Consider the following 10805-nt stretch of genomic DNA (forward strand, 5'->3'; position numbering starts at 1 on the left):
TCCCTCTAGTATGAAGTTATTGGTTGAAAATCATATGAGTTTTCCCTCATTGTAAAAGCTCCAGTACTGAGCGATATTCCCAAACTGTTTATTTTTTTTCAGTCCCCGACAGGAGTTTCTTTAGATATAAAGTTCACCATGCTGTTGCTTGAAATATTCTCACCTTATCTTCTCATCTTCTTCTGAGTCAGTTTTTCCTGACAAGAGGCAAGGAACTTCTTAAGCACCAACAGGAGTCTTTTTCACACTGTGGAACAGTCCTTCTAAACCTCTGTTTCCTTCCCCAACACCCCACAATCAGTTGGAGTTCTACTGCAGCTACAGCAGTGAGAGAATCTCGTCTCGCAAGAGATTTGGTTGCCATCCTCTGAGGTTTTCAGCCTTCATCTCCCTTGACAAGTTTCCTAACAGTCCTCTCTTCTCACAACACAAAACACGAATACTCTTTCATATCCTTTTGATAGTGGTAAACTGACTGACATGGATTCTCAATATGAAAATAATAATCAGACAAGTTTTGTAAAAGGAATGCTACCATCATTCCCATGCAGATGGGGCCATATGCAACGATGAGCCTAGATTGTAAAGAGCAAGTGTATGTAATGCAGACAGGAAATTAACAAACTTGTAAGCAGGGCTTGCAGGCTAGGATTTAGATGGAAGTGGGCTTGTCTGAATGGGGATTGGACACTGGTGGATAAACTCTTGGCATTGTGTCAAGGTGCACATCCATCTCATGGGTAGTGGACTTTTAACACCTAGAAAAACCAGGGCTCTAGGATGTTTAGTCCCTTTAACATAAGGAAAGAGAAGAAGATTTTCTGCCTTCTTGTTCCTTACTTCTGTCCTTACCCCAACTAAGCCAAGATGTTCAGTGCTATATGATGGCTCTTCCAAATCCATTTCATCCAAAGAGCCTGCAGATTTTCTGTATGTTTACAATTGTGTTTTCTGTTGGAGCCAAGATGCACACTTGAGTCTCGTCACTCCAAGTTCTCTTTCTCATAAGGATGAGTAACTGATAATAGCTTAGTATGTTCTAATTTTTTGGTAGTGTTGCCAGATAAAATACAGATTTTGAGTTAAACATAAATTTCAGATAAACAGGGAAAGAATTTGCAGTAAAACTATGTCCAAAATGTTGCATGGGACAAAGTTGTACTAAAAATGAATTCATTGTTTATGTGAAATTCAAAAGTCAAATTCATTTAGGCATTTGATACTTTTCTTTACTAGATCGAGCCACCCTATTCTTTCAGGTGCTTTGAAATTTAAGAGACTAGAAAGTCTTGTTCTAGGAATCTAGTGCAGAAACAGAGGAGCCACGATACCCGTAGAAAGACAATCATTGAAAATCTCCTCAGATATATTGGAACATATATGAATTTTCATCTAGAAAAAAAATGAAGGCATTTTAAAAACTGAAAACAGATTGCCTTCGTTTTTAGTTGCATGACGTATCTCTGGGAAGATTTTAGTGAAAGAGATAACACTGGTTTCCTCCGGGAAAGAGGATTGGGTTGACAGGGGAAAGAGGTGGGAGGAGGACTCGCCACTGCATATTCCATTTTGCACAATTTAATTTTGAACCATGAGAAGGTGTTGCTCGCTTAAAATATTATACTAAAATCATTTAAAAGGTAAAAAACTAAATCTTTTACAACCATGGAATACTATGAGAAAGACATTTAGTGAATTCTGGTCTTGGACATGGGGGCTGCATGACGGTTTTTTGATGGACGGGGGCTTTCCAGCACAAAGGATCATTAGTAAGGCTGGTCCTGCTGGATGTTGCTTGGAGCACAAGGACCACTCCCTTAGGAGTGATGTACATACAGCAGTCAAAGACACTGGATCTGCTGAGACAATCCTAATTTCAAATACTCAGTTCCATGTGGCCATAAATACCCAAGTGTTTATCAGACTAACCGTTCTGAATTTTGTTCAGAAAGTCTAGTCTCTGTTGAAGTAAGTCAAGAGCCAGGTAGGAAGCAGAGTGTGTTGAGGGACACAAAACTAGGTTGATGGAAAAAGAAGTGAAAGGAAGGGACCGTCAAGTCCAACCTCGGTGCCGTGAATCAAAAAAACAGTCTATAAACTGCGTAAAGAGGCACACGCCAATTGTGTTGCCACTGTGTGAGGTGGAAGGAACTTCCGGTTCTTGCCTACCTGCCAGAGGCCTCGTGGAATGTCTCGCCACCCCCCCCCCTACCCAGACCCACGTGCCCTCTGCCCCTCCCGCACTGCAGAACGTTTCAGCCGCATTCTACTGTTATGACTCAAACCGGCCCCTCCTTCAGTTGGACCCTGAGCGTCTGTTGAAGCAGGTCACTCTCTGGGTCCTGGTCTTGACTTTTCTCATTGAGGCTACCAGGCAGCAGTAGTCCGTGCCCAAGCCTGCAGGACGGCTTCAGAAGGAGGTAAGCCTATAGGCTGGGGGTGTGTTCTCAGAGACCCTGCCATCCCTCACATCCTTCGGGTTCACACGTGACACTTCACGGTGGGCACACAGTTGGACTGAAGTAGAGGGAGAAGAGAGCACTGGACACACGAGGACATTTCACCTGGGGAGACTGGGGAGCCTGAAGAAACCTGAGACTGCACTGGGGAGGAGGGGTCATTGGAGGTGGATCAAGAGGAATTGCCCTGGCTATGGAGAAAGGATGGCAGCAGGCAGGTTGATTCTTTCTAGAAGGGAGACAAGCCACTTTGAAACGTGTGTGTAAGGATGTGTGTGATGTCCTGGTGGTGACACAGGGAGGGTCATGAGGAAAGCCTAGACGTGTCTTGGGTTCCTGAGGCACCTGAAGCTTGCCTCACCATATCTTTCTAAGGGATTGGAACAGGAGCATACTGTATCTAAGGGGGCCGTGGGGAGAGATGGTCTTGGTGAGAAAACTATTCAGTGGGGCTGTTTGTGGCCACACCTGCAGTGAAGTGTCCTCTCCGAGAGCTAGGCAGGAGGTTACTCTAACTGCCGCAGCCCACACCTCGTCCACTCCTCCCAGCCCAGAGCTCACTTCTCAGTTCAGGCAACTGTTGCTTTGGATTCAACAGGGGATGGGCAACCGTGTAACTTCAGCCAAGAGAGGGCTCAGGTTCCTGAGTTGCTCTGAATTGTTCTTCCTTTTGTGGAATCGCAGTACTTCAGACCTACTTCATCTCGTCCAGTATCTCATGGCGGACCCTCAGGCTGCCTTGAGAGGAAGAGTTTGTTCATATTTCCTGTCACTCCTTCATGGACAGGAGACAGATGTGGAGTGGGGTTGTTTCGGGTGGAATGTCAGTGAAGGCTGCTTCCTCTTTTAAAGGGGGAAGGAGTGTAGCCCAGGGGCAGGAAGACGATCTTCTGTGTTATTATTAAACGTCCTATGACACCTGTTCTGGTTAATTAGGTGCACCGTGGTGTGTACCTTGTTCTCGTGAACAGGGATGTGATCCAGACAACTTGATCGCCATGGCAACTGGCTTCTGCCTGCTTCTCAGATTGACTTTCCGTTATTGGGAGCTGGAGGGGGAAGGACCACAGGCGGTCTGTACTCCCATGACCAATGTAACATGACAATTCCCTGGCCCTTGTTTAATCCTCTGCAGCCACCACTGGCTGTGAAATGACAGACTCTAAGGGACACGCGCCTACTTCTCACACACCACTCCCCCCACCCCCGCCTCCTAGGAACAGAACTCCTGAGTGATGACAGTGACTCTGGGCACTGGGGAGGGGGTGGCAGGACCTGGCCCATGTTACGTGTCTGCTGTGGGTTGTTCTGAGATGCAGGTGCATTCTGGGCCAGTGTTATGGGTTTGTATCAGGATTCCATTAGAGAGATATTTTCCAGCATTTTGTTTCGTTTTGTGAGGCTAGGAAAGAAAGAGGGGATTTCTACTGAGCATCAGGAAAAGGAGGACTGAGGAGGAGGTGGGGCCCTAATATTTTACACAATACCTGTCCACAAAGGGCTTTTGGGTGCCTAGAACTTACCTTGGAGAAGGTCCCTAGCTGCTAGTACGCCGGCTGAGGGGCATTTCTCACAGAGCGGATGTCCACACAGTTCCAGATCTTGGGAGACAGCCTGTGAGGCTTAGGTGCCAGGGGGTGCCTTAGGGAGGCTCTCCAAGTCAGTGCTTGCTGAGGCGATTTCTTCTCGGCAGACAGGGGTCAGGGACCTTGGTGGATGGGCACGGGGTCACCAGTGGAATAATACTCAAGTGGAGGTCAGGGCATGAAAATCACTTGAAGACATTTGCACGCTGCACAGTTTCCCTTGTCCAAGTGTCCCTCACCTGTGGAGATTTACACTCTGATGCCACAGAAAGCCTCAGTCCCACTTGCCCATTCTCCTCCTCCATTCACTCCTTTCCTTTGCCTCAACAGCATGTCCAGTGCTGGGAACGGATGTGACCATGAACCCCGGTGCCTCCTTGTCTACTTTCACGGCAGTGCCCTTCCCTCCACCCATTCCTGGCGCCCAGCACCGGCCACCCTGGCAGCAGCACCTGCCACGTCCCATCACCCCAGCATTCCCTCCTGGCAGCAGCCTGCTGCTGCCAGCTTTCCCCAGGACGCCTATGGTGGCTAATGGTGGCCTTGGCCCTAGTGCCCCTGGGGCTTGCAACCTCACTGTCGAAGTCAGGTCACAAGGGAGGACAGTGGAGGCCCCCCAGACTCAGACCTCTGTCGTTACTCAGGCCCCCCTCAACTGGAGCGCTCCAGGGGCCCTCAGCAGGAGTGCTGCATGTCCTGCACCCGAATTCATAGCAACCCCTGTGATGGGGACCGTTGTGACTGCTTCAGCTGTTGGAGTTAGGCAGGCTGGCAAGGGAGGCTGGACCCCAGGCTTTCCTCCTCAAGCTCCACCACCAGCTGCCCAGCTGGCCCCTATCATTCGCCCCGTGAACTCTGGGCCATGGCCACATGACACTTCCAGGGAGGGCCGCCTGGCCACCAACCAGTCCAACGCCTCGCAGGATGGCTCCTCTAACCCCCAGAGAGAGTACAGTAACTTCCGACGTTGGCAGCACATCAAACCCCTGGCCCGGAGACACTTTCACCTGAGTCCTGATGCAGAAGCTTTTTCCTGCTTTCTCATGTGAGTGAACGCTCAGCGGGTCCTGAGCTTATGGGAGCTTTTAGATAAAGAGGAACTGGGGATGGACTCGCACGTTAGGTTTCTAGGGATACTGGAAGGAAGGTGTGAGGGCGATGTCCATGCTATGAGAAGGCACACTGTCGGTCACATGGGTGGGCCTGCCAGTCCGTGACATCAGGACTGAAATGTGCCCCATCTCAACTGGCCCCACCACCCTGTGAGTCTGGCCAGCTTGCTCTTCCATGATTCTCATGGTAATACGGACTGCAGACTTGCAGTCAGAGAGGGTCGTGGTGTAAGGTGAGGAGCCAAGGAGTGGATGCCGCCCTCTCCTGTGGTGCCGTGTCCTTCATACAGGACGTGAGTGCACATGGCCAGGGGAGGGCACTTCAGAGGAGGGGGAGGAGCGCGGGGCCCAGGAGAGCGCTTTATGCATGCCTCCACTTCGTTGTGGAGAATTCCACTAGGAACAGGGTGATGGTAGAGCTCTCCTAAGGCCGTGGGCTCTCTCCCACTAGAGTTGTGAGCCTGGCAGGCATTTCCATCCTAAACCTCCGGTCCCTCGTAAAAAGGGGACAATTACACTTCACTCAGAGAACTGTGCAGAAGACGCCTTGGGCTAATCTATGAAGTGTTACCAGATTGCTTGGCACATGCCACGCCTCATTGATGATGGTGATTTTTATTATGAAAATGCAGCCTTGAGGAGGAAGAGAGCTCCCCAAGGCACAATGTCCCGGCTCTAGCCTGGGAGTGGATGGTCATCCTTGAGTGAGTGTGAGGCGGTGACAGCAGTGGCCGGGAAGGCTTGTCTTTGCCCTCCCAGACGCCCGCCTCTCACCCTCCTGTTGCTCAGTCATTCTGGGTTGAGTGATGTGTGGTCCACATGGGCGGGTGGGGTCAGGCAGGTGGGGGCTGGGCTGGGCCCGGAGACTGACCCCGAGGGCTTACAGCCCAGTGCTTCGATCCGTGGCCCGCCTGAATCCCAACATGCCGCTGGAGGAGGGACTGTGGAGGGCCGTGCAGGAATGGCGGTGCAGAAGCAACCTTGACCGGATGATCTACTACGAGAGGGCGGAAAAGTGAGTCAGCGTCCTGGGCCCAGGGGCTGCGTGGAGGGTGAGGCGAGTGGGTGAGGGCAGGGTCTGGCCGTGGGGGTGCTCATCAGAGAGGACAGAGGAGAAGGGCTGTCACCCAGCACAGGGTCCCCGCAGCCCAGGGGCCCTACACTCCCCCAGAAACCCATCCCTCACCTTGAGAGTTTGAGACTTCTGTCCTTCCTCCACCAGGAGCTCTGCCCTCCCCTGATTTTGACCTACCCTTGCCTTGACATGAAGGTCTCAGGACGGGGCAGGGTGAAGCTGTGAGTCCAGTAGGGGTCCAACTCCGGCCATATGGGCTGGGCCGGGGAAAGAGCTCCACCCGCCAGCCTGCTGCTTCCTTAGTGGTGGGTGGCTGGCGGCCACTAACATAGATTTGGGACCACCTCTCCTCATGAAAAGTGCCCTGAGTGGGTACCCTGGCATCCCTGAAGAGGCTGGGGAAGCCAGCTGTCGTCGGCCCAAGGGTCTCCGGCCCTTCCAGTGTTTGCTCCGTGGTAATCCCCTTGGTTTAAGAAACAAAAGCAAACAAACGAGCGCCTCTCAGAGGAAGGGAAGGCCTCTCCTCTAAGCTCAGCATCCACATCGTCCAGCCTCTCCTGGGCCCTGTCTCCAGGTCTATGTTCCAGGACTCTCAGTCCTAGCCCAGGGTCCTGGATTCGGGCAAGGACCCCTGTGGGGAACACATGCCTGTTCCAGCCTCTGGCTGTCAGCCCTTCATGTGGTTCTGGATGGAGACGGGGGCATGAGGAGGGTGCCCCCTGGGTCAGCCATGTGTCCCGTTGACCTGGTTCAATTCAGCGACCTGGGTCTATGCTGTTGAATGCCCTCCAGTGCTGGTGAGGCAGGAAGGGTCCCAGATCTTGTTATCGCTTCCAGGAGCAGCTCTCTGCTGCGGACAGCACCTCACAGGGCCTTGACGGCCCCAAGGCACGTCCTCTCCCACTGCCTCAGTCTTGGCTGCCTTTGTTGGGCTCCAGAGCCCAGGCCTTTTTCTCAGGGTGGCCTGTGCCTCCGTCACCCCCCAGGTTCATGGAATTTGCGGCCCAGGAGGAGATGCACATTCAGCATTTGCAGTGCATGCAGTGCGCGCAGGACCTGGCTCCTCCAGCCCCACCGAAGCTGGAACCTCGGGGGCCCCCAGCCCCGAAAGTGGGCCTTCAGCCAGGCACCCAGGTTCCCACTGGAGCTGAAGGCACAGGTAACAGGGGCCTTGGGTTGGCCAACGTCCCCATGTGGATCCTTTTCTTTCAAAACAGGGGCATTGGTCTTTCAACGAAAAGAGCCACCGAGGCGGGGGGTGGGGGGGTGGGGTCTCAGCTGCCCTTTGTCACTACGGGGTATTGACTTGGTCAGTTTTGTAACTCCTCTCACACCTCCCTGTCAAAGGACCCCACACGAAGTCTGCCTAAGAAGTAGGCTTGATGGGGAGACCCCTAGAAAATTGGAGGTTCCCCACTTCCTTACTTGTGACTCTCTTAGATGACCCCCTAACCTCCCTTCTCCAACTGTGCATGAGGCTTCAGATGGTCCTGACCCCTCCCACAACCACATCAACATCCCCCAAACAATGCCCTCACCAACGTGCGCTCGGGTCAGGAGGTGGACCGGGAGTCCCTCACCTTCCTTCCCTTCCTCCTGCTCTGCCTCAGCCTGTGCTCCCAGGATGTCCGGACCCAGGGCCCAGCCCTCGCACCCGAAGCCACACAGATCCCAGCGGACCCCGGAGCCCAAGGCGCCCAAGGTGATTCCCCCTGAGACTGTGAGGGAGTATGTGGAGAGGATGGAGGCGCTGGTGGGACCCGTCCACTCAGCCAGCGGCAAGTCACATGCAGAATGTGGAAAGGACGGAAATGAGCTGAAGCAGGAAGAGGACGACACCTACTTGGACCCGTGTCTCTTGAGCTACACTGACGAGCTGCGTTCCCGGGAACACTCTGTCACCAAGGTAGGCTGGGCCTGGAGCCTGGGGTCTACAAGATGCCAGGGCATGGAACTCTCAGCACCCAAGATCTGGGTTCTGCTCAGGCCGATGGGATTTAAGCTCAGCTCCTTGTTCCTGAGCCTGGTGTTAGGGGAGGTTTACGCAGGTGTCTGTGTGTATATGTCTGTGTCTGTGTGTATGCCTTTGTGTGTCTGTGTATGTGCATCTGTATATGTGCTCTTTTGTGTGTGACTGTGTATGTGCATGTTTGTGTGTGTGTGTGTGTGTGTGTGTGTGTGCGTGCTGACCATCCCCGCCTTGTGGAAGAGAGTGGGGGTGGGTCTCTGCTTTTCACTTTCCCTCCTGGTCTTCTTGTGTCACAGGCCACTCCTGGCCAAGGATGCTCACAGCCTCTTCTTTCTGTCCGAGGTGGAGGCAGTCATTCATCCTCGATTCCCGGCAGAATTGTTTTCCCCGGACCCACAGCTGGATGTCTTGGCCCTTGCTGAGGAGCTGAAGCAGGAGGAAGGACTCACCCCTGAAGAAGTGAGCCAGGGGAGGGAGAGGGACACTTAGGGAGCCAGGGGACTCCAGGGGAGGGGGGACCCCAGGTGACCCAGGGGACAGGGGAAACCAGGTGGCCCAGGGGAGCCAGAGGAGGGAGGGATCGCAGGTAGAACAGGGGCGACAAGGGACACCCAGGAAGACGGAGGGACCCCAGTGAGCAGGGGAGAGGTAGGGCCCCAGAACAGTAGGCCCACATGGCTCTGTCCGTCCCTTCCCTGCCTCGGAGGCCTGGCATGGGGAAGGGCCCTCTCTGGGGTGGGTGCAGCGCAGGGTGATAGGAAGGAGAGGATGGGGTGCCGGGAGCGGAGGGAAGGACACACAGCTGGGAATAAGGTGCAGGAGGATGGCAGGAATGCCACCGTGTCTGTATTTGGAGTCTAGTCCTGGGGTCACCCGTCCCCTCCTCCCCCCCAGGGCCATTGTCCCACTGCCCAGTGCTCCTCCTCTCACACGTGCGCGTGGAGCCGTCACTGTCCTCCTCCCTCCTACCAGCTGGTGCAGAAACAACTCCGGGACTTGAAAGAGGAGGAAGGTGGGCCGGCAGCCCCGAGCCACAGTGCACGCGGAATGGGCTCAAGTCCATCTGAGTCCCACGCCGGCCAAGGTGCCCAGAGGCACGACCAAGACCGCCATCGAGGGGTCAGTGATGAAGCCTGCCCACCAGAGATTGATTTTGAGGCTCTTCATAGGCCCATCCGAGCAGACACTGGCCCATTCGGGCCCAAAGTCTTTGTTCCCTCTCGAGGACGTCAGGAGGTCTCTCCATTCCGGGCCGGACGGCCCTCCCCTCCCCAGGGTCAAAGGCGCACTGGCCCTCTACTGGGACCCAGGGATGCGTCTCTTCTCAGAGAGGCGTCTCCTGTTCCGGAGGCCCGAGGGCCCAGGGACGCGTCCAGTGAGCACGAGGAGGCGCTCCACAGCCTGGCCTCCCTCTTGGCCTCTCCGCAGAGCCTGCCGCCTTGCCGGCTGTCCCAGAGTCCTGCCCCTGCCTCAGGCCTGGCCTCCCCTGGAGGTTGGGGGGCCAGGAGTGCTCCCCAGGCCCCCTCCCCTCAGAGAAGAGGCCCCAGCCCAGCTCCACCAGCCGCTCCCAAGTCGAGGAAGCGGGTTCTGTGTGGGCGCCCAGCCGCTGCTGAGAAGCTGCCCATCCCCGGGGCTGGCCACGGGGTCTCTGCGAGGCCAGCCTTTGCTCTGGGGCTGGTTCGCCCCTCACAGCCGAGAAAGAGAAAGCGTGACCCGTTTGTCACAGGGAAGAGGAGGAAGAAGCAGAGGAAGCACTGCAGCCAGTAGGGAACAGCCGGGCCGGCCCTCCAGGGCGAGCCCCCCAGGGCGGCCCCCAGGGGAGCCTAGGGGCTCCTCCTCACCCCAGAGCTGATCCTGGGATTGTGGGGGATTAGGGAGGTGGGGGAGGTGGGTGTGGGCAGGACCTTTGGAGTGATGTATGAAAATTGTGAATAAAGATAGTTTTGGTGGGAAATGCTCTCAGGCCACTGTCATCTTCTTCGTGTGGAGCTGCTCCACAGAGAGCGATCCTGAGAGGAAGGAAGGGTGAGGGAGGTCACAGGAGCTATGGATCTACAGGTGGCCAAACCTTTCCTCCACATAGACAAGGACTCCTCAGGCTGCCCCTGGGAACGCACAGCTCTCACTTTCCCCAGGGACCCCCTCATCATCCCCTTCTCTAAAGCCTGCTTGGCTAGGGGCCTTCTGGGGCATCTGTAGCATCTTCTGCATCCCTGAACCGTCTGTGGAGGGAGAGCTGCTTTTGTGCCTCTCAGCCCTCTGGACACTAACCAGTTTCTAGGACGGAGCCTGGAGACGGCCCTTGTCTTTATGGAGCTTCTCTCTGCTTCCCTGAAGTGGCCAGGCGATGGCGCTGGGGTGACCCTCCGCTCATCCAGGGTTTCCTGTGTGGGTGGCCTGACCAGACAGGAAAAGTCTTGGCCATGGGGACAGGACTGTCTGCCTTGTCATAGCGGGAGCGTTCTCTAGTCCCACTGGGATTATTGCAATGTGGAGAGTGGTTGAGGCAGCTACCTCTTAATCCCAGTGAGGATGCAACAAGGGGAATGGGCGCGGGGAAATTCATGGGGCACCTGTTACAGGTGTGTCTAAGGGAAACGACAG

General features: G+C 54.8%; 1 protein-coding gene across 1 annotated transcript; it reads left to right on the forward strand.

Moving 5' to 3' along the window:
- Positions 1–4404: 4404 nt before the first annotated feature.
- LOC130706593 (NUT family member 2G-like) lies at positions 4405–9968 on the forward strand. Its single transcript, XM_057539239.1, has 6 exons — positions 4405–5090; positions 6044–6172; positions 7219–7339; positions 7893–8138; positions 8544–8660; positions 9174–9968. Exons 1-6 carry the CDS (start codon positions 4405–4407, stop codon positions 9966–9968), a joined length of 2094 nt encoding a protein of 697 aa, XP_057395222.1.
- The last annotated feature ends 837 nt before the right edge of the window (positions 9969–10805 follow it).

This window comes from Balaenoptera acutorostrata, assembly GCF_949987535.1.
Source record: "Balaenoptera acutorostrata chromosome 6 unlocalized genomic scaffold, mBalAcu1.1 SUPER_6_unloc_2, whole genome shotgun sequence".
Taxonomy (NCBI): Eukaryota; Metazoa; Chordata; class Mammalia; order Artiodactyla; family Balaenopteridae; genus Balaenoptera; species Balaenoptera acutorostrata.